This window comes from Tursiops truncatus, chromosome 9 (assembly GCF_011762595.2).
Source record: "Tursiops truncatus isolate mTurTru1 chromosome 9, mTurTru1.mat.Y, whole genome shotgun sequence".
Classification (NCBI taxonomy): Eukaryota; Metazoa; Chordata; class Mammalia; order Artiodactyla; family Delphinidae; genus Tursiops; species Tursiops truncatus.
The window spans coordinates 30,294,525-30,319,283 of NC_047042.1; the positions used below are offsets into that span (position 1 = coordinate 30,294,525).

Here is a 24,759-nt window from a genome sequence, read left to right on the forward strand (position 1 = left end):
TATTGCAAGATGTTTAAATTGTTAAAATCTAAGTGATGGATATATGGGTATTTATCATGTTTCTATTTTTCAGTACATTTGAAATTTTTAATAATAAAAAGTCAAGATAAAGTTACTTTGGGAACACCTGTGCATGAAGTAGTGAGTTGGATTTCCATGACTATCTTTAAATGGGGACAGGATGAAGAGGAGAAAACTAGGAATATTCTACCATTATCTTACCATATCCTGCCATAGAAGCGCCATTCTCGACATCCACTGTGTTCTTATTTTCCTCTGCTAGAGCTTTAACGTATCTTTTGCTTAAATCTAGTATTTGTTCACGTAACTTGACACTGCTTTGATGTCTTGGTTGTTGAAAAGTATAGTGCAGTAACATCAATCCCCAAATGAGTCCAAATATAAGCAACAGTAAACTCAATTTCTGGGACATATTTTTTCTTGAGATTGTAAAAATCATTTCTGATGAAGCAAACAGACTCAATTGAAAAACGGTAACTAGAGGCAAGCCACCAAACAATCAAGACTTTTCAAAGAAAAAAGAAAAAAATCTTCTCCTCTAATGTATATTCTTCATCTTCAGCAAGGTTGCCTCCAACTCTCAATTAACTCTGTAAAATTGAGAAGAAAAAAGGTGATTAGTCTTAACCTGCATCAGTAACAGAATAGACAATGATAGATAAGAAGAGATTCTACAAACAGTTTTTATTCGGAACTGGATCAACTTCTTTGATAACTTTCTCTACCACTAAATAAGCTTCTGGGTCTTTTATCAGCTCCATTTACATAGCTCTTCAACAATTTAAACTAGAAATAAATGTCAATTCATTAAAACTACCTGAAAGAAATGCCACCATGGTCACAAAATTCTTTGAATGACTTCTTATCATTTGTAACTAAAACTATGGATATATAAGATTTATAGCAGATCTCAGCCCATTCAAATAGAGGTCACCAACCTAAATGTGTAAAAGCAATTCCTCCTCCTCCTCCTTTAAAAAGAAAAAAGAGGTTGATGCCAAAATGAAAGTAAGAAATAAGGAAAGGTGAAACAGACTGGAAGATGAAAAAGGCTGTCTGACTTTAAAAAAAACAAAACCAAAAACAAAACCCACAATATAAATAAGAATGCCAGTATTTGAAAATGTCACTAGAAAATACTACTAATGGCAATGAGATAATCTTAAAAAGCATCCAATCTTAAGTTGAAAAATAAGTTGTAATTTCTAAGTTCACACTTTTAAGTTTATACCAGACATGACATGTGCTAAAACAGGTAGAAATTTTTTTTTACCTTTCCAAATTTACAATTTACAATTCTAAATTTTAAATAATGCAGGTATTTTTATAATTTATAAAATTTATAATTTTTATAATTTAAGGAAAAATTGAAAGGTTATATACTTCAGTTTTTTAAAAAAGAGAAAGGTAATGACCATCATGGAATCTTCAAACACCTGGACAGTAACAATGTGCATGAATCACCAAAGTGTCCAGTGAAGAAAACTCTTCAATTACGTCTAATGGAGTAAAATTCGTTAGGAAGAAATATACCTGGAGTCAAAAAGTGCATTTAACAGCTTAATGAAAATAATCTTAAGAACTTTTTAACTTCCTAGAGTAGTATGGTCAAATAAAACATGCTAATTCTAACCCACTTAATAGAGTATAATCAGTGAACTAAAAAAATCTAGTTTGAGGATAATAAGACTAGAAATGAATACAGTATCAATAAAGGTGAAGCACTCAATCATTTTCAACACATATTTATGAGTCAGCATATATGCTAGGCAGTAGGAAAACCATGTTTTGCCCTAGAAATTTGCTTTCCAGCATAGCTGCTTTCAAACCTTTTTTTAAATAAAATAAAGTATTTACTCAATAATCTTATGCAAAATATCAAAACAAAATACATACAATCAAAGCTTCTCTAGCAGATGCATGTGTGCTGAGGTATGTGTAAGTGGGGGACCTCCTGCCCTGCCAATTCTTGTTCAGAAAATGACCACTCTTACTTTCCCCCACCCGGCTACGTAGTCCCCGACACGCGTCTAATAAATCCTGGAGCTCCAAGGTCTGAAGAACACCAATCTACTCTTGATGAAGTGTACTCATCCTGCCAAACCTCACTACAAGCATAACTACACCACTAACTGGGTATATTAATTACTATGGTAAACTAATAACAGTATTAAAAATTAGGAATTAACTCATTTTCTAATTTTCTTCCACTTCTGCTTTTTTCTTTAGTTACCATGCACACAATAAACCCCCTCAGATCTCATTGAAACAAAACCATTAATATCAATACTGGATTTTACTAAACTTTGCTTAGCAAAGTAAGGTAAACGTTACCTAATATCTTTTTCTACAAAGATTTTTACATTTGAGTTCAGAAAGTAGAAATTCTGGATTCTCAAGCAAAATTTTAAAACATTCTTTGATAAATGTATGTTAAATGTACTCTTTTATAAATCTTTACAGGCTCCTATGTCTTTTCAAGTTTGACCTGAGTGCTAGATTATCTGACCCAGCACTCAGTGTAAAAGTCAACTGGGAATCTGTCCTGAAGCAGTCGGAACAGGGTTCTAAAGGTGGCATGACAACAAAGCCAGAAAAGTGACATCACCAGAGAATCGAGAACATAGACTTGAAGGTATTTTGGCAAATGAAGGTTAAAATGACAGCTGAGAAAGCTCTAGGTTACCATACCTATCCAAGACCAAAAAGGGAGAGACTGAAAACCAGAAGGACAGAGCATACTTCAATTAAATAACATCAACAATCATTACTACAATCACTTACTTTACCAGACTCTGCTCTAAGCTCCTTACATGAATTAACTTATTTAATCTTCACAACATCCCACACTAATATTCTCACTTAAACAGGTGAAAACACTGAAGCGAAGAGACATTAAATAACTTGCCCAAGGTCCAACAACTAGATACCGTTGAGAAAGAGGATTCAAAGCTCAGGCTCTTAACCACCGCCCCTCTTTTACAGCAATGCCAATAAAACAGGAGCAGCACAAACTGCAGCAGTGAACGAGTGCTGAGTCCTTATCATGGGCCTAGCTCTGAAATAAACACTTCACAAAGGTTACTTCATTTAATATTTGCATAACCTCAGAAGAAAAATGTTGTTGTTATTCCCACTTTAGAGATGATTAAATTAAGGCTTTGTTTGAGTGGTTAGCCTGCCTAAGATTTTTAGCCAGGTCCACTGACTTCACTTGCCCAAACTCTGGCAAGGGCTACAAGTCCACAAATTCGGAATCTCCATCTCCATTCAGGGTCTCTCCTTTCCTTTAAAAGGGTCCTTAAACCCAGTCCTATTAGAACTCCTAGGTTTTACAAAACTCTACAATAAAGTGACAACTCTCTAAACTGTAAATGGCATCAGGCAGAGAACAGGAGATTCGTGGGTAAGGAAGCAGGGGTGGCTAGTGGAGGAAAATAGTCAAACAGGGAGCCTGATGGTAAGAGGTAAAATCCTTCTAAGTAGGTACAAGATTAAGAATGACAGGCTGCTCACCATTATGAACACAAACTTTGCTTAACGTGTGAGTGGCAGTACCAAAACCAGACACAGAGAGAAAACACTGGTAGTGGACAAGGCAGAAGCACAGCTGAGGAGGATATGCCCTCAAAGTAATAAATCCCAGGGAACAAGGAGGCCTAGTTTAAACCTAGTGTTTCTCAGTGTGAGGGACCCAAAGATCTAAGCTGCAAACATTAAATAAAGAGCCCCTTATTGCTCTATATTGACTGTATATTACCCAACTGTACCATCAGATTCAGAAAAGAGGCTTTCATCAAAGGTCTTCATAGGCTTGACTCTACATGGAATGTGTCTGCTCACCACTGCCCTCAACAAAATTAAAGCAGGCCATCGCAGGAGGAAGTCAGGAACTTTTACAGGGACTCTACAGTAAGAAATTTATATGCTTTGTATCAATAACTTGCTTGTGTTCCTTATATGTTTTTCTGTGGAGATGAGTAAAATATTTACTGTAAAAAGGTTTGTCTTTGGGAATAGCAAAGAGGTGAGAAGTTGGGAGCAATTAACCCCATGCGATATTACAGAACTACAAAAGGACACGAAGGAATAAAGTGAGTGTGGGAGCTACCAGGAAGAAAGGATAGCCTGAAGCCTTCTCTAAGTTGAAAAGATGGCCCAGAGCCAGCTTATGCCTGACAAAGAGCTGAGCAGTTCAATGGCCCATGAGGATTCTCTGCTGTGACACAAGACAACCTGAAAACTGTTCTACCTAAGGGTTCACTTCCACAAGCAATTCCAAGCAAGCCCAGCAGAGGTGACTAAAATTCCAACAAGGATACAATTCTGCCTTTGGTCTCTTCTCAGGGAATATTTCACATTAAAACCGCGTGGAGAGTTTTGTTGTGTTGTTTTTTTTTTAATCCCGATGCTGGGTCACACCCCATATCAATTAAATTAGAATGCCTGGAGCTCAGAGCCAGGCATCAGTATTTTTTGAAGAGTCCTATTTTATTCCAATGTATAGCAAAGTTTGTCCAAATCGCAAATTGCTTCATTAAACAGCAACGACAGCTACAGGAAGGGCCACTAATTTCAATGTTACAAGTCAGTTCATCAGATATGACACAGGATTCCTACCTGTGCCTACCTATAATGACTTTGAAGGGGAAGGGGTTAGAGAGAGAGAAAACAAGGGATCTCTGCTGGAACACAAGTCATTCCTGCCAGGGTGGGCTAGGCCCTGCATTTACTAGGCAGGGGTGGGGGTGGACTGAATAGAAAGCAATTTCCACTGGGACCACTTCAGTCCCTAGGATTAACATGAATATACTGTTCTGTTCTCTAAGAGATATTTCTGTGGTTTCGTATAGAAAAAAAGCAGACAAGAAGTTTTTGAATTCTTTAGCAACTAAAGGTAATGTACTTTAGTGCTTTTAAAGAGAAATAATTCTTAGACTCAATCTTTAGGAAGGAGAAAGAAAAGGGAAAGTTTATTATCTCTCCTTTCTGTGCAATGTTCAAAGTTGCAAATGGCATAGAACATGCACTTTGAACCTCCCCAGTTTTTCTTTGTGTTTCAAGTACTGGTCCAGCTCCTGGAAGGCCACCTAGATCAGGATGGAGACAATAACTAGAAGCCTAAAAGGCCTACACTGTCGTTGAGAACTTATGGCTACCATCCAGCAGATTATTTATTAGAGTTCTTCCTCCACCAAAATAGTCTAAAATCCAAAAACTTTTAAATCCTAACTTCTAGGCCACTATATTAATTTCCTACTAATCACTTAAAAAAATAAAACTTCAAATATGTCCCAAGTAACAACTGGAGTTTTTAAAGGCAAAAATAAAATCATTATTGAAATGGAGCAAGACCCTGTGTGGGCCTCCTGGGTACAAATCCTTTCTGTGTCCCGTTTCTTGTTTTTAGGAAATAGGCTTCATTCACCCTCCTAGACCTTCCCTGAGTACCAAAGGACATATTCAAACAGTCGCTAATTAGGGAAGTGAGAGAATGCAGAAACAAAGGAGCAGTCAAGAAACCATAGTGCAGTAACAGGGCAAGGTTCTGGTTCCTCCCCAAGGAATGAACGTAACACGCCTCTGAGTTCTTCTTCAGGAACTAAAGTCCCCACCCAGTTGGAAGACAGTAACTTCAGTCTGAGCACAAAATTTGTGGAAGACCACCCTGTTACCTCACCCCCAACCAATCAGAAGGAAGTCACACACCACACAGCTCTCACCCTAAATTTTGCCTATAAAAACTTCTCCCTGGGCTTCCCTGATGGCACAGTGGTTAAGAATCCCCTGTCAATGGAGGGGACATGGGTTCCAGCCCTGGTCCGGGAAGATCCCACATGCCGCGGAGCAACTAAGCCCGTGCACCACAGCTACTGAGTCCGCGCTCTAGGGCCCGCGAGCCACAACTACTGAGCCCACATGCCTAGAGCCCATGCTCTGCAACAAGAGAAGCCACAGCAATGAGAAGCCCATGCACTGCAACGGTGACCCAACACAGCCAAAAATTAATTAATTAATTTTAAAAAAATTCCTCCATGTCCTTAAAAAAAAAAAAAAAAAAAAAACACTTCTCCCTGAAAACAGGCTTTTTGTGTATTAGCTGTCCCAGACTCCTTCTATGGCGCCTTACAATAAACACTGTGCTTCCCCTTCCGACAACCCAGTGTCAGCAGACTGGCTTGGCTTTACTGCACACAGGCGGACCCAAGTTTTGGTTCAGTAAATTTATCACCTTCATCATCATTATTATTTTGACCTAAGAGAGACTTCTGAATATTTTTAGGACTCCCAGGGGAAATTTCTCATCCTGTGGTGGGAGACAGATGGACCCCAGGCTGAACAGTTTCTCCCCTGTGGACAGAAACTCCATAAAAGCAGGATGATGGAGGAGGCTGGGCCCTGCCCAGATAAGGGATGAAAGACCATATATTCCTTATTCTCAAAGTCAAGGAGACCTCCCTGACTACACATGAGCAGAAAGACTCCTTGGAGGTCAAAAACGGAGGGGGCACCACCCCACAGTGATATCAACTACCCATAGGCCTCTTAGCTAGAATCCACCTTGGCTAAGAGATGTGCATCACACATGGGATGACCCTGAGATATACCTAATACGGACTCAGAACCAGGCAAAGCAAGATGACTGGCCAAAGGAAACCCAGAAGAAATGCCCCATAAAAGTGATTCAAACTGCCACAAGGGCATGACTCTCTCTCTGAGCCCACCCATGCATCTATCCACACGTACTGTACTCTTTTTCCTCCTAATAAACACTTTACTTGCTTCACTACTTTCCATCTCTATGTGGAAATTCATTTCTACACAGCTGACAGGCCAGGGCCTTGTCACTGGCCACTGGTCCCTGGTGGTACAGTGGCTAGGATTCAGCACTCTCACTGCCGCTGCCTGACCTCAATCTCTGGCCAGGAACCGAAATCCTGCTTCAAGCCACTGTAGGCCAAGGCCATCCAAGATCAATCCAACTGCAGAAATTACAAAAGAAAATTACACACCGAAATAGAGACACAGATGTAGAGAACAAACGTATGGACACCAAGAGGGAAAAGCGAGGTGGGGGGGATGAACTGGGAGACTAGGATTGACATATATACACTAAAATGTATAAAACAGATAACTAATAAGAACATGCCATATAGCACAGGGAACTCCACTTTGCTGTACAGTAGAAACTAACACAACATTGTAAAACAACTATACCCCAATAAAAAAAAAATAATAAATTAATTTAATTAAATTAAAACAAGTAGGTAACATACCTACTAAATATTTAAGGGGAAAAAAAGAAAAAGAAATTACACACCATGTGGCCCAAAGGTAGAAGAATTAAGGAGAGGAGACACACTTAAAATGAAGTATCTGTAGAGCACTAGATTTGAAGAAGGGCAAGAGAGTGTGGTCCAAGTACCATCATCTCCAACTGAATTCCTGCAGCTACTTCTCAAGTGGTTTCCCAGATTCCTCTCCAACCCCACTTCAAGCCATTGTCCTCAGCAAAACAAGTCATGATTTGAATAGTCACAATTTAAATTTCTCCAAAGGAGATATGCAAATTGTCAATAAGCACATGAAAAGATGCTCAAATCACTAATCCTTAGGGAAATGCAAATTAAAACCACAATGAAATACCACTTCACACCCATCAGCATGGCTATGAAGGGCATCAGAACATGCCAACCCAAAATATGCCACTTTGGTATAAGGATTATTTTGAGCTGAAGGTAACTGAGAAATAACAGATGCAGGAAGGCCTCCCTGTACTCCCCTTTTCTGCCTAAAAGCAAGACATGAATTACCTATGAGAAAGGTGAGAACACTCTTCTCACAGGAGACAAGGCACAGATGCTGAGATAAATCTGAACAAATACACCTTACTAAAAGAAACCTTATCTTCCATTAGTTTCCCCCATTTATTCACCTTCCCACAATTTACTACCTCCAGAAGCTCAGACTCCTTTTCCTTTGTCTTGTCACATTTCCACAATTTATGGCTCTTTGTTTAAATGGTATATAAGCTCTCAGCACTAACTACTTCTTTGGTGCTTTCATTTCATTTCTGTGATGCCCACCATTTGCACATGAAAAAAACCTTTTTCTCCAGTTGATCGATCTTTTGTCAGTTTAGTTTGCAGAGCCCTGGGCACTGAACCTAAGAAGGTAGCTGAAAAGGTTTTTTCCTTCCCCTACAGCAATTATTAAAAAAAAAAAATCAGAGAAATTGCCGAGGCTTCTGGGAAGACGGCAGAGGAGTAGGACGCAGAGATCGCCTTCCTCCCCACAGATACGCCAGAAATACATCTACACGTGGAGCAACTCCTGCAGAGCACCAACTGAATGCTGGCAGAAGACCTCAGACCTCCCTAAAGGCAAGAAACACGCCACGTACCTGGGTAGGGCAAAAGAAAAAAGAATAAACAGAGACAAAAGGACAGGGACAGGACCTGCACCAGTGGGAGGGAGCTGTGAAGGAAGAAAGGTTTCCACACACTAGGAAGCCCCTTCACGGGCAGAGACTGCAGGTGGCGGAGGGGGAAGCTTCGGAGCCGCGGAGGAGAGCGCAGCCACAGGGGTTGCAGAGGGCAAAGCAGAGAGATTCCCGCACAGAGGATTGGTGCCAACCAGCACTCACCAGCCCAAGAGGCTTGTCTGCTCAACCGCAGGGCGGGTGGGGCTGGGAGCTGAGGCTCGGGCTTTGGTCGGATCCCAGGGAGAGGACTGGGGTTGGTGGCGTGAACACAGCCTGCAGGGGATTAGTGCGCTGCGGCTGGCCAGGAGGGAGTCCGGGGAAAAGTCTGGACCTGCTGAAGATGCAAGAGATTTTTTCTTCCCTCTGTTTCCTGGTGTGCGAGGAGAGAGGATTAAGAATGCTGCTTAAAGGAGCTCCAAGAAACAGGCGCGAGCCACGGCTAACAGCGCAGACCCCAGAGACGGGCATGAGATGCTAAGGCTGCTGCTGCCACCACCAAGAAGCCTGAGTGCGAGCACAGGTCACTATCCACACACCCCTTCCGGGGAGCCTGTGCAGCCCGCCACTGCCAGGGTCCCGGGATCCAGGGACAACTCCCCCGGGAGAACAGACGGCGCGCCTCAGGCTGGTGCAACGTCACGCCGGCCTCTGCCGCCGCAGGACCGCCCCACACTCCGTACCCCTCCCTTCTCCCGGCCTGAGTGAGCCAGAGCCCCTGAATCAGCGGCTCCTTTAACCTCGTCCTGTCTGAGCAAAAAACAGACGCCCTCCGGCGACCTACACGCAGAGGCGGCGCCAAATCCAAAGCTGAGCCCCTGGAGCTGTGAGAACAAAGAAGAGAAAGGGAAATCTCTCCCAGCAGCCTCAGAAGCAGCGGATTAAAGCTCCACAATCAACCTGATGTACCTGCATCTGTGGAATACCTGAATAGACAACGAATCATCCCAAATTGAGGAGGCGGACTTTGAGAGCAAGATTTATGATTTTTTCCCCTTTTCCTCTTTTTGTGAGTGTGTATGTGTATGCTTCTGTGTGAGATTTTGTCTGTATAGCTTTGCTTCCACCATTTGTCCAAGGGTTCTATCCGTCCGTTTTTTTCTTAATTTTTTCCTTAATAATTACTTTTTATTTTAATAACTTTATTTTACTTTATCTTCATTCTTTCTTTCCTTCCTTCCCTCCTTTAGACAACGAATCATCCCAGCTTGAGGAGGTGAACTTTGACAGCAAGATTTATGATTTTTTCCCCTTCTCCTCTTTTTGTGACTGTGTATGTATATGCTTCTGTGTGAGACTTTGTCTGTATAGCTTTGCTTCCACCATTTGTCCTAGGGTTCTATCCGTCCGTTTTTTTTTCTCTTAATAATTATTTTTCTATTTTAATAACTTTATTATATTTTATCTTATTTTATTTTACCTTATCTTTTTTCTTTCCTTCCCTCATTCCTTCCTTCCTCCCTCCCTCCCTCCATCCTTTCTTTCTTTATTTCTTTCTTTCTACTTCTACTAATTCTTTCTTTCTACTTTTTCTCCCTTTTATTCTGAGCTGTGTGGATGAAAGGCTCTTGGTGCTGCTCTTGGTGCTGCTGCCGTGTGGATGAAAGGCTCTTGGTGCTGCTGCCTCTGAGGTGGGAGAGCCAACTTCAGGACACTGGTCCACAAGAGACCTCCCAGCTTCACATAATATCAAATGGCGAAAATCTCCCAGAGATCTCCATCTCAACACCAGCACCCAGCTTCACTCAACAACCAGCAAACTACAGTGCTGGACATCCTATGCCAAACAAGTAGCAAGACAGGACTACAACCCCACCCATTAGCACACAGGCTGCCTAAAATCATAGTAAGTCCATAGACACCCCAAAACACACCACCAGACGTGGACCTGCCCACCAGAAAGACAAGATCCAGCCTCATCCACCTGAACACCGGGCACTAGTCCCCTCCACCAGGAAGCCTAAAGAACCCACTGAACCAACCTTAGCCAATGGGGACAGACACCAAAAACAACGGGAACTACGAACCTGCAGCCTGCAAAAAGGAGACCCAAAACACAGTAAGATAAGCAGAATGAGAAGACAAAAAAACACACAGCAGATGAAGGAGCAAGATAAAAACCCACCAGACCTAACAAATGAAGAGGAACTAGGCAGTCTACCTGAAAAAGAATTCAGAATAATGATAGTAAAGATGATCCAAAATCTTGGAAATAGACAAAATGCAAGAAACAGTTAACAAGGACCTAGAAGAACTAAAGATGAAACAAACAATGATGAACAACACAATAAATGAAATGAAAAATACTCTAGATGGGATCAATAGCAAAATAACTGAGGCAGAAGAACGGATAAGTGACCTGGAAGATAAAATAGTGGAAATAACTACTGCAGAGCAGAATAAAGAAAAAAGAATTAAAAGAACTGAGGATAGTCTCAGAGACCTCTGGGACAACATTAAACACACCAACATTCGAATTATAGGGGTTCCAGAAGAAGAAGAGAAAAAGAAAGGGACTGAGAAAATATTTGAAGAGATTATAGTTGAAAACTTCCCTAATATGGGAAAGGAAATAATCAAGTCCAGGAAGCACACAGAGTCCCATACAGGATAAATCCACGGAGAAATACACCAAGACACATATTAATCAAACTGTCAAAAATTGAATACAAAGAAAACATATTAAAAGCAGCAAGGGAAAAACAACAAATAACACACAAGGGAACCCCCATAAGGTTAACAGCTGATCTTTCAGCAGAAACTCTGCAAGCCAGAAAGGACTGGCAGGACATATTTAAAGTGATGAAGGAGAAAAACCTGCAACCAAGATTACTCTACCCAGCAAGGATCTCATTCAGATTTGATGGAGAAATTAAAACCTTTACAGACAAGCAAAAGCTGAGAGTTCAACACCACCAAACCAGCTCTACAACAACTGCTAAAGGAACTTTTTAGGCAAGAAACACAAGAGAAGGAAAAGACCTACAATAACGAACCCAAAATAATTAAGAAAATGGGAATAGGAACATACATATTGATAATTACCTTAAATGTAAATGGACTAAATGCTCCCACCAAAAGACACAGATTGGCTGAATGGATACAAAAACAAGACCCATATATATGCTGTCTACAAGAGACCCACTTCAGACCTAGAGACACATACAGACTGAAAGTAAGGGGATGGAAAAAGATATTTCATGCAAATGGAAAGCTGGAGTAGCAATTCTCATATCAGAAAAAATAGACTTTAAAATAAAGACTATTAGAAGAGACAAAGGAGGACACTACATAATGATCAAGGGATCGATCCAAGAAGAAGATATAACAATTGTAAATATTTATGCACCCAACATAGGAGCATCTCAATACATAAGGCAAATACTAACAGCCATAAAAGGGGAAATCGACAGTAACACATTCATAGTAGAGGATTTTAACACCCCACTTTCACCAATGGACAGATCATCCAAAATGAAAATAAATAAGGAAACACAAGCTTTAAATGATACATTAAACAAGATGGACTTAATTGATATTTATAGGACATTCCATCCAAAAACAACAGAATACACATTTTTCTCAAGTGCTCATGGAACATTCTTCAGGATAGATCATATCTTGGGTCACAAATCAAGCCACGGTAAATTTAAGAAAATTGAAATTGTATCAAGTATCTTTTCCGACCACAATGCTATGAGACTAGATATCAATTACAGGAAACGATCTGTAAAAAATACAAACACATCGAGACTAAACAATACACTACTTAATAACAAAGTGATCACTGAAGAAATCAAAGAGGAAATTAAAAACTACCTAGAAAAAAATGACAATGGAGATATGATGACCCAAAACCTATGGGATGCAGCAAAAGCAGTTCCAAGAGGGAAGTTTATAGCAATCCAATCCTACCTTAAGAAACAGGAAACATCTCGAATAAACAACCTAACCTTGCACCTAAAGCAATTAGAGAAACAAGAACACAAAAAATCCCAAAGTTAGCAAAAGGAAAGAAATCATAAAAATCAGATCAGAAATAAATGAAAAAGAAATGAAGGAAATGATAGCAAAGATCAATAAAACTAAAAGCTGGTTCTTTGAGAAGATAAACAAAATTGATAAACCATTAGCCAGACTCATCAAGAAAAAAGGGAGAAGACTGAAATCAATAGATTTAGAAATGAAAAAGGAGAAGTAACAACTGACACTGCAGAAATACAAAAGATCATGAGAGATTACTACAAGCAACTCTATGCCAATAAAATGGACAACCTGGAAGAAACGGACAAATTCTTATAAAGGCACAACCTGCCAAGACTGAATCAGGAAGAAATGGAAAATATGAACAGACCAATCACAAGCACTGAAATTGAAACTGATTAAAAATCTTCAAACAAGCAAAAGCCCAGGACCAGATGGCTTCACAGGCGAATTCTATCAAACATTTAGAGAAGAGCTATCACCTATCCTTCTCAAACTCTTCCAAAATATAGCAGAGGGAGGAACACTCCCCAACTCATTCTACGAGGCCACCATCACCCTGATACCAAAACCAGACAAGGATGTCACAAAGAAAGAAAACTACAGGCCAATATCACTGATGAACATAGATGCAAAAATCCTCAACAAAATACTAGCAAACTGAATCCAACAGCACATTAAACGGATCATACACCATGATCAAGTGGGGTTTATTCCAGGAATGCAAGGATTCTTCAAGACACGCAAATCAATCAACGTGATACACCATATTAACAAATTGAAGGAGAAAAACCATATGATCATCTCAATAGATGCGGAGAAAGCTTTCGACAAAATTCAACACCCATTTATGATAAAAACGCTGCAGAAAGCAGGCATAGAGGGAACTTTCCTCAACATAATAAAGGCCATATATGACAAACCCACAGCCAACATCGTCCTCAATGGTGAAAATCTGAAACCATTTCCACTAAGATCAGGAACAAGACAAGGTTGCCCACTCTCACCACTCTTATTCAACACAGTTTTGGAAGTTTTAGCTACAGCAATCAGAGAAGAAAAGGAAATAAAAGGAATCCAAATCGGAAAAGAAGAGGTAAAGCTGTCACTCTTTGCAGATGACATGATACTATACATAGAGAATCCTAAAGATGCTACCAGAAAACTACTAGAGCTAATCAATGAATTTGCTAAAGTAGCAGGATACAAAATTAATGCACAGAAATCTCTGGCATTCCTATACACTAATGATGAAAAATCTGAAAGTGAAATCAAGAAAACACTCCCATTTACCATTGCAACAAAAAGAATAAAATATCTAGGAATCAACCTACCTAAGGAGACAAAAGACCTGTATGCAGAAAATTATAAGACACTGATGAAAGAAATTAAAGATGATACAAATAGATGGAGAGATATACCATGTTCTTGGATTGGAAGAATCAACATTGTGAAAATGACTCTACTACCCAAAGCAATCTACAGATTCAATGCAATCCCTATCAAACTACCACTGGCATTTTTCACAGAACTAGAACAAAAAATTTCACAATTTGTATGGAAACACAAAAGACCCCAAATAGCCAAAGAAATCTTGAGAATGAAAAATCGACCTGAAGGAATCAGGCTCCCTGACTTCAGACTATACTACAAAGCTACAGTAATCAAGACAGTATGGTACTGGCACAAAAACAGAAAGATAGATCAATGGAACAGGATAGAAAGCCCAGAGATAAACCCACGCACATATGGTCACCTTATCTTTGATAAAGGAGGCAGGAATGTACAGTGGAGAAAGGACAGCCTCTTCAATAAGTGGTGCTGGGAAAACTGGACAGCTACATGTAAAAGTATGAGATTAGATCACTCCCTAACATCACACACAAAAATAAGCTCAAAATGGATTAAAGACCTAAATGTAAGGCCAGAAACTATCAAACTCTTAGAGGAAAACATAGGCAGGACACTCTATGACATAAATCACAGCAAGATCCTTTTTGACCCACCTCCTAGAGAAATGGAAATAAAAACAAAAATAAACAAATGGGACCTAATGAAACTTAAAAGCTTTTGCACAGCAAAGGAAACCATAAACAAGACAAAAAGACAACCCTCAGAATGGGAGAAAATATTTGCAAATGAAGCAACTGACAAAGGATTAATCTCCAAAATTTATAAGCAGCTCATGCAGCTTAATAACAAAAAAACAAATAACCCAATCCAAAAATGGGCAGAAGACCTAAATAGACATTTCTCCAAAGAAGATATACAGACTGCCAACAAACACATGAAAGAATGCTCAACATCACTAATCATTAGAGAAATGCAAATCAAAACTACAATGAAGTATCATCTCACACCAGTCAGAATGGCCATCATCAAAAAATCTAGAAACAATAAATGCTGGAGAGGGTGTGGAGAAAAGGGAACCCTCTTACACCGTTGGTGGGAATGTAAATTGATACAGCCACTGTGGAGAACAGTATGGAGGTTCCTTAAAAAACTACAAATAGAACTTATATGACCCAGCAATCCCACTACTGGGCATATACCCTGAGAAAACCATAATTCAAAAAGAGTCATGTACCAAAATGTTCATTGCAGCTCTATTTACAATAGCCCGGAGATGGAAACAACCTAAGTGTCCATCATCAGATGAATGGATAAAGAAGATGTGGCACATATATACAATGGAATATTACTCAGCCATAAAAAGAAACGAAATTTAGCTATTTGTAATGAGGTGGATAGACCTAGAGTCTGTCATACAGAGTGAAGTAAATCAGATAGAGAGAGACAAATACCGTATGCTAACACGTATATATGGAATTTAAGAAAAAAAAAACTGTCATGAAGAACCTAGGGGTAAGACAGGAATAAAGACTGTGTCCTACTAGACCTACTAGAGAATGGACTTGAGGATATGTGGAGGAGGAAGGGTAAGGTGTAACAAAGCGAGAGAGAGGCATGGACATATATACACTACCAAACGTAAGGTAGATAGCTAGTGGGAAGCAGCCGCATAGCACAGGGAGATCAGCTCCGTGCTTTGTGACCGCCTGGAGGGGTGGGATAGGGAGGGTGGGAGGGAGGGAGACACAAGAGGGAAGAGGTATGGGAACATATGTATATGTATAACTGATTCACTTTGTTATAAAGCAGAAACTAACACACCACTGTAAAGCAATTATACTCCAATAAAGATGTAAAAAAAATAATAAAATTAAATTAAATTTAAAAAAATCAAAAACAACTCTTAGTACAGTTGTGGAGAAATTGAAACTCTTACACATTGCTTTTGGGAATACAAAATGGTGCAGATGCTGTGGAGAACAGTATAGCAGTTCTTAAAAAAATTAAACACAGAATTACCATTTGACCCAGCTATTCCACTTCTGGGTATAACTACAAAAGAACTCAAAGTGTTATGGAACCCAAGTTCATGTATCCAATGCACAGCAAGGACAAACAGACCGAAATGTGGGAGTTTGGAGCAGAGAATTGTTTATCATAGGGCCAAGCAAGGAGAATGGGTGGCTAGTGCTCAAAAACCCTGAACTCCCCAATGATTTTCAGGAAGAAGTTTTTATAGACAAAATTTGGGGTGACGGCTGCAGAGTGTGTGACTTTCTTCTGATCAGTTGGTGATGAGGTTAACAGGGTGGTGTTCCAGGAATCTTGCGCTCAACCTGAAGTTAACCGTCTGCCACCTGGGTGGGGACCTTAGTTCCTGCAGAAAAGTTCAAAGATATTATGTATATTCCTTAATGAGGAACCAGGATACTGCTTTAATCGCTGCAGTACCATTTCTTGATTGTTTCTCCTTTGTCTCTGCATACCCTTACTTCCCTGATTACCGTTTGAATCTGCCCTTCAAAATTCAAGGAAGTCTAAGAGGCTGAAGTCTTTACCCCGCAAGTAAGAAAAGGGGGACATGGAAGGGCTTTTGTACCCAGGTGGGCCCCAGAGGGTTCTGCTCAGTTTCAAAAGCAGGGACTCAAAGCGAAACTTGTACACCCATGTTCACTGCAACAATGCAAGGTGGAAACAACAGATTAACGGATAAACAAAATGAAATACTATTCAGCTTTAAAAGATAATAAAATTCTGATACAAGCTACAACATGGATGAAACTTAAAGATATTATATTGAGGGCTTCCCTGGTGGCGCAGTGGTTGAGAGTCCACCTGCCGATGCAGGGGACACGGGTTCATGCCCCGGTCCGGGAGGACCCCACATGCCATGGAGTGGCTGGGCCCATGAGCAATGGCCGCTGAGCCTGCGCGTCCGGAACCTGTGTGTCCGGAGCCTGTGCTCCGCAACGGGAGAGGCCACAACAGTGAGAGGCCCGCATACCGCAAAAAAAAAAAAAAATATATATATATATATATATTATATTGATACTAAGTTAAAGAAGCTAGACACAAAAAGACAAATATTATATGATGCCACTTACATAGGTACCCTGAAGAGTTAGATACAGAGATAGAAAGTAGAAAGGTAGATACCAGTGGCTAGGGGGATGAGAGACTGGAGAGTTATGGTTTAAAGTTTAGAGTACAGGGACTTTCCTGGCAGTCCAGTGGTTATGACTCCGTACTCCCACTGCAGGGGGCCAGGCTGGATCCCTGGTCAGGGAACTAAGATCCCACATGACGTGTGGCACAGCACAAAAAAAACCCAAGAAAACTGGGCTTCCCTGGTGGCGCAGTGGTTGAGAATCTGCCTGCCAATGCAGGGGACACGGGTTCGAGCCCTGGTCTGGGAAGATCCCACATGCCACAGAGCAACTAGGCCCGTAAGGCACAACTACTGAGCCTGTGCATCTGGAGCCTTTGCTCCGCAACGAGAGGCCGCGATAGTGAGAGGCCCGCGCACCGCAATGAAGAGTGGCCCCTGCTTCTGCAACTAGAGAAAGCCCTCACACAGAAATGAAGACCCAACACAGCCAAAAATAAATTAATTAATTAATTAATTTAAAAAAACACAAAAAACAAGAAAACAAAAATAAAGTTTAGAGTATAGAGCTCTACTTTGGGATGAAGAAAAAGTTCTGGAGATGTACAGCAGTGATGGTGAGGTAGGAGGTAGATGGGCTCCTGGGCTGAGCCGCTGGAGTTTGTCAAGTGGAGTAAATTGTAGTTTGTTTTCCCTGACACTTCAAGGTAAAATTAATGGCAGAAGCTGAGCTCTGCTGGGGTAAAGAGATAAGATGACCACATCTATCACTACTGAGGTCAAGGAGACCTCCCCTGCTGCACGTGCACAGGAAGGATCCTCAGGGGTCAAAAGGGAGAGGGCACTACCCCCATAGTATGTGTTGTCAAATTTTCCCAGAGGCCTCCACACTGGAACCCATCTTGGCTAAAAGATGCACACACATGTTGGATAGGGCCCTGGGACAGGTCAGATGTGGGAAAATAGCCAAGATAATTGGCCAGAGGACAACAAAAACCCTGAAGAACTGCCCCATGTAAGGAATTTAAATCATCTTTCTGGTGCACTCCTCATTAGGAAGGATAGCCACACTCTTCTCTGGGTGTGTATTTCTACTTTGCTCCTGCTCTAAATAAGCTGCTTCTTTGTTCTCTTTGCACATACAGTGCCTCCAATAAACTCTGTGCCTGCTTTACAATGTCTCTCTGTGGAATTCTTTCTTCAAAGAGGACAAGGACCAAGGTCCTCTCATCTGCCGACATCAATGGTTGCACAAGAACGTGAAAGTACTTAATGCTACTGAACTGCACACTTAAAAATGGTTAAAATGGTACATTTTATATTACATATTTTACCATACACAACCCTTCAACGCACTATGGAGAATAGTACGGAGGTTCCTTAAAAAACTAAAAATAGAACTACCATATGATCCAGCAATCCCACTCTTGGGCATATATCCAGAGAAAACCATAATTCAAAAAGATACATGCACCCCAATGTTCACTGCAGCACTATTTACAATAGCCAGGACATGGAAGCAACCTAAATGTCCATCAAGATGCAGTACATATATACAGTGGAATATTACTCAGCCACACAAAAAAAGAATGAAATAACGCCATCTGCAGCGACACAGATGGACCTAGAGATTGTCATACTGAGTGAAGTAAGTCAGACCGAGAAAGACAAATATCGTGTGGTATTGCTTATATGTGGAAACTAAAAAAATGGTACAAGTGAATTTATTTACAAAACAGAAATAGAGTCACAGATGTAGGAAACAAACTTACCGTTACCAAGGGGGAAAGGAGGGGAGGGATAAATTGGGAGACTGGGATTGACATATACACACTACTATGTATAAAATAGGTAACTAATAAGAACCTACTATAGAGCACAGGGAACTCTACTCAATACTCTGTAATGATCTACATGGGAAAAGAATCTAAAAAAGAGTGGATATATGTATAACTGATTCACTTTGCTGTACAGCAGAAACTAACACAACATTGTAAATCAACCACACTCCAATAAAAATTAATTAAAATAAAAAACTCTTCAAGAGTTTCCCACTGTACTTAGAATAAAATTAAAACTATTTACTGAAACCAAGCAGGACCCTGTGGGGTCCTCCTGGGTACAAATGTCTTTCCATGTCCCCCCCCACCGCCATTTCTTATTTGTAGGGAAAAGGCTGCAGCCTCCTAGGCCTCCCCTGCGTTCCAAACGGGAGATTCAAACAGATACTCACAAAAGGCAGGGAATGCAGAAACAAAGGAGGAGCAGTCAAGATACAATAGTGACGGGCTTCCCTGGTGGTACAGTAGTTAAGAATCCCCCTGCCAATGCAGGGGGCACAGGTTCGAGCCCCGGTCTGGGAAAATCCCACGTGCCACAAAGCAGCTAAGCCCATGCGCCACAACTATTGAGCCTTCACTCTAGAGTCCGCGAGTCACAACTACAGATCCCGCATGCCACAACTACTGAATCCCATGTGTATAAAGCCAGTGCTCCGCAACAAGAAGCCACCGCAATGAGAAGCCCATGCACTGCGACAAAGAGTAGCCCCTGCTTGCCGCAACTAGAGAAAGCCACACACAGCAACGAAGAACCAAAGCAGCCAAAAATAAATAAATTTTTTTAAAAAAGATACAACAGGGATAAGCACAAGATTCCAGAGTTCAGGATTTTTGAGCAGGAGCTGCCCATTCTCCTTGCACGGTCCTTGCAATAAACCTTTCCTAGCTCTGAATTCACATTGGTTAGTTTGGCCTCACTGTTCATCTGGCATACAAACTTGTGTTCAGCAATATGACCACAATCCCGAAGGTTCTGCATAGCTGACTTCTACCCTTATCTCTGTCTGTCCTAATCTCACACCACTTTCCCCCTTGCTCACTATGCTACAGCCCAGCTAGGCGAAACACACCAAATTCTTTCTGAACTCAGGGTCTATACAACTGCTATTGCCCTGCTTGAAATGCTCTCCCCATGGCTTATTCCTTTTCATCCTTTAGTATTTAGCTAAATTGTCACCTCTTCAAAAAGTAGCACTCCCACTGCTACCCCACCTCCAGCCTCAAAGAACTCTCTATCAATCTCCATATAAAATTATGTACAGTACAATCCTCCCTCAGTATCTGCAGGGGACTGGTTCCAAGACCCCCAATAGATACCAAAATCCACAGATGCTCAAGTCCCTCATATAAAGTGGCATAGTATTTGCATATAACATATGCACATCCTCCTATATACTTTAAATCATTTCTAGATTACTAATAACACCTAATACAATGTAAATGTTATATAAATAGCAGCAAATTCAAGTTTTGCTATTTGGAACTTTCTCGCATTTTTTTCCCAATATTTTCAATCCACGGTTGAATCCACAGATGCAGAACCCGCAAATACAAAGGGGTGACTATATTCTATCTTTAAAACCTTAACCAAGTTATTTTATCTCCCTATACCCTAATGTCCTCACTTATATCATGGAGACAACAGTACCTATGTAATACTGGTGAGGATAAATGACACCTCATACTACTGTCAATAAATGTTAACATTTATTATTAGTATCAGGTACTTACACAGCAATTCCAGTAATTCTTAAGAATCTTAGTAACCTGAGTTAATACAGGGGGTGTTTTACTAGACCCAAATAAAACTCCTGATTAGCTCTCATGTCCCTCCCAGAAACCAGTCCCCAAAGACAAAATTTATTTCCCACTAATCACAGAAATATCTCCCCCAATCAAGCCAGTCTCTATCTCATTCAGTAACAATAATAATGTTACTCGAAAACTGGGTTCGCCTTTTGATGGGTGTTGAGCCAAAAGACACAACCAGGCCGAAGAGCAGAAGGAAGGATTTATTATTATTTGCAGCAAGTAAGGAGGGATCTTTCCCAAAGCAGTGTCTCTCGGAACAGTAAAATTGGGGAAGTTTTTTTATTTATTTATTTTTATTTTTATTTATTTTTTTTTTTTTTGGTATGTGGGCCTCTGTTATGGCCTCTCCCGTTGCGGAGCACAGACTCCGGACGCGCAGGCTCAGCGGCCATGGCTCACGGGCCCAGCCGCTCCGCCGCATGTGGGATCTTCCCGGACCGGGGCACGAACCCGTGTCCCTTGCATCGGCAGGCGGACTCTCAACCACTGTGCCACCAGGGAAGCCCGGGAAGTTTTAAGCTAAGGGTATATGCATATTCAGGAAGGTGCTTGGGCAGCCATTTTATTTGATTGAAGTTAGAAGGATCAGAAAAGGTCAAAGTCATCCCTTAGGTTCCAGCTGATCTGGTAGTTGAGCACTTCAGGCTAATCTTCACCACTGAAACAGAACCTGGAGCCTTTACAACTGATATCATTATCTTTGCTTGAATGTTTCTGCATTCTTCTGTGCCCTTAAGATCATTAATTACTGAGATCTGTTCAAGGGCAAGCATTATGGCTAGGCTTAGATCACAAAATGTCTTAGGCCAAAAATGGCTTCTGTCATGTCAAGAAAGCCATGCCTGGTTCTCTTCCTCCAGGGACCCCCTACCCTATCTACTTACAATAATACCTACGGTTATATAACATTTTTATTTACCAGACATGCTTCCTTACAGCCTCTCATTCAGTCAGTAGCAGTCAGGCTGCAGTCTTGAAAAAAATTTCTTCGCAGAATTTTTGTACAACATGAAATACCACATTGGTAGTGGTCACTAAAGAATTACCCAGTCCTAAAAGATGACATAATACCATGCTGTTGATGAGAACAGTTCCTCTTCCATATAGCCTAAAATGAGACTAGAGTATCTGCTTAAATGCTACCTGCGCCAGAAGGATTTCAGAACCTCATAACCTTACTCTAGCCCACTTTGGCCTTCTCTCACATCTCACAGCACATTACTTTATACCAACTGATTTTACACATCATATCACTCTATCATGTGTGTAAGCCTTGTCCCTTTAAGTTCCAGGTCCTTTAAGGGCAAGAGTAACATGCCCTACACTGCAGCCACAACTCCCATACAGCCTGGAGAAGAATCAGCAGAGATGCCTTATATTTAAGCACACCCCTGAGCCTAACCCCACCATCTCCCAAGCACCAATGTGACCTCCCTGCAATGTTTCTGGGGGTGAGGGGCAGAGGAGATGGAAATTTCAAGATAAAATTACAGTTGGTGGGTTGCATATCATCCACAGACCGAACCAACGGCAGATAGAAAGTATTTAAGAAAAAGCAATTCCAGAAAGTTCAAAAAGCAAAACTTGAATGTGCCATGCACCGGCAACTATTTACATAGCATTTACATTGTATTAGGTATTATAAGTAATCTAGACATGGTTTAAAGTACACAGGAGGACGTGTGTAGGTTATATGCAAATAATACGCCATTTTATATAAGGCACTTGAGCATCCCATAGATTTTGGTATCCATGGCTGTGGGGTGGTAAAGGTGGAGGTGGACCTGGAACCAATGCCCTACGGATACCGAGAGACAACTGTATCTTCAATTATCCATTTCTAGGCTGGAAGGCCCTGAGAAGAAATCTAATTCAGTATTCTCACGTTTCAGATGAAAGAACTAAAGCCCAGAGATGTTAACTGTCCTGCCTAAAATGAGGCAATGAGTTAGTGGCAGAAAGTGCACTGGTCCTGAACACAGGTCCTGACTCAGTATTTAGGTTTTTCTCTATTCTATACTACCTCCTGTACCTCCATTAGAAGGATTGCGTTTGTCAGTACTGAATGAATTGTAGTATTAAATGAACCTTGTATTTTTTTTGCTTTAAAGGAACGTAACAAGAAAACAGTAATGGCGGTTTAGGGCAATGATCCTAAAATTCTGAAGATGTGTAATTTGTTCTTTAAATTATCAAGTTCACATATTAAAGTTCAAATATGTTGATTCACATAAATCAAAGTATTACAAAGTTGCTACAAGAAGAATTTAAGAAATCTTCGATCTCCTTTTTTTTTAAACATAGGCAAAAAACTACGATAGAAAAAATATGAAGTAAAACAAAGATAAATACAAGGTCTTCTGGATGTAGATATCTTCACCACGATCAATAAATACAATGACAAGAAAGAACACATTTCCAGAAAAAAAAAGGAACGGAGTGGGGGGTATGCAGAAAGACCCATATTCAAACACAACCTTTACTAGGTGCAGTTTCATTTAAAGCATGAAAGAACTTGATTTATTCATTCATTTGCTCACTTATTCATTCACAATATTTATTAAAGCACCTACTATGTGCCAGAAACAGGAAATGTAAAAGATGAAACGAGACAGGATTCCTGCTATTCTGGAGACCACGCTTTAGTAGGAGCGGGATGGTTAACAAGCAAACACAGAAACAAGCCAATTGCAGCTTGTGATAAACCTACGGAAAAAATAAACAGGGTGATGTGAGAATGTGTGAGGAGTCTATATGAGCTATGAGGTCAAGGAAGGCCCTCTAAGGAGGTCTGATCTGAGAAAGAAGAGGAAGTACAAAGTCTGGTTCCAATTTCCTTCTAACTAAAACCATTAGAATTCCAACCAGAATCTTGGGAGGAGGAGTAAATTCCTCATTCCTAGTCTCCTCAGTACAAACACAGGAGAATGAGAGGCATCCCAATCCCCACATGGAATGGCCTGGTTTGGAGAAATTGTCCAAAGTGAACAAAAGGAAACTCACAAGCAAAGAAAGCTCTGTATTCCCCTTTCTTAAGAAAATGACAGTTCCACTGTTCAGTAACATATGAACAGTAATGACCTGACATGGTGGACTTTACACAGAAAAACATACTCTTTTTGGCATTTTCTACTATGAAAAGGGCGGTCGTAAGATGAGGCAGGAATAAAGTCTATATAGCAATCCACTGGCATGTTACTTTACAATTGTTATTAAGCATTTTAAATACAATTTTTCAAATTCTAAAATATTCCTTGTTAAAAAACACAAAAGTAGTAAAACAAAGAACATGGGGAAATTTTTTTCTTAATTTGTATATTTACTGTGTTACGGGTCTTAATGTATTCACTCCCATTTACAAGATTTACACATAAGCAAAGATCTGTTCAAAGCTCTACTATGCCACGTGCCAAACAGCAAACGTGCAAGCAACTAGATGTCTGAGCAATTTTTCAGTGGTCTCTCCCTAGCCAAAGACCTAAAGACAAATATGTTAGTACAACATTATTACTAGGGAAAAGTAAAGATGGAGAATCAGTGAATATTTAAACTAGAACACCCTCATTTTAAAGACAAGGAAAGGGAAGCACAAGGAGGATAATGACTACCCAATGTCAAAAAACTGGGGGAAATTAGGCATCCAAACTCTCAGCACAGGACTCCAGTGTTTTTTCAAAAGCAAGGAACAAGAATCTACTTTTCAACTGGCACTTTTTAAACAACAAGATGAAACAGAAACCATCAGAGTAGGTTGTACACAATACAGATTTTGTTTTGTGAACCTTTTTTCATTTTTTTATATATATTTTTTCATACATAGATATGCACACACAGTTACATATCTATGGAGTCTTGAGGTAAGAAGATCTCTTGCTACGGGTTGCAGTCAAAAATATTAAAAACACTACATTTCACACGGCCTATCTTGAAATACTTCCTTGTATTGATATTTTTATGCAAACGTTGCAATAGCAAGGCTGAAAAAATTAATAGATGGCCAATCCTACCTTGGAAATCTTTCCTTCAAATCCCATTTTTGCATTCATTCAGCACTCTACTTTTTGTGCCGTTGACTATAGCTAAAGTAACTATCGACAGCGATAGCAGCAACTAGCAAGCACAGAAGCTCTCATTCAGCCAAAGGTGCTAGAAGAATCACT

General features: G+C 40.4%; 1 protein-coding gene across 1 annotated transcript in view; it reads right to left on the reverse strand.

Annotated features, from left to right (window-relative positions):
* CCDC126 (coiled-coil domain containing 126) overlaps window positions 1–24,759 on the reverse strand; it is a 54,714-nt gene that overhangs the window by 26,328 nt on the left and 3,627 nt on the right. Inside the window, exon 3 of the mRNA XM_019928760.3 lies at window positions 223–611. Within this exon, the coding sequence (XP_019784319.1) occupies window positions 223–460 (238 nt within the window). The 5' untranslated portion in view covers window positions 461–611. The remainder of the gene's footprint in view (window positions 1–222; window positions 612–24,759) is intronic.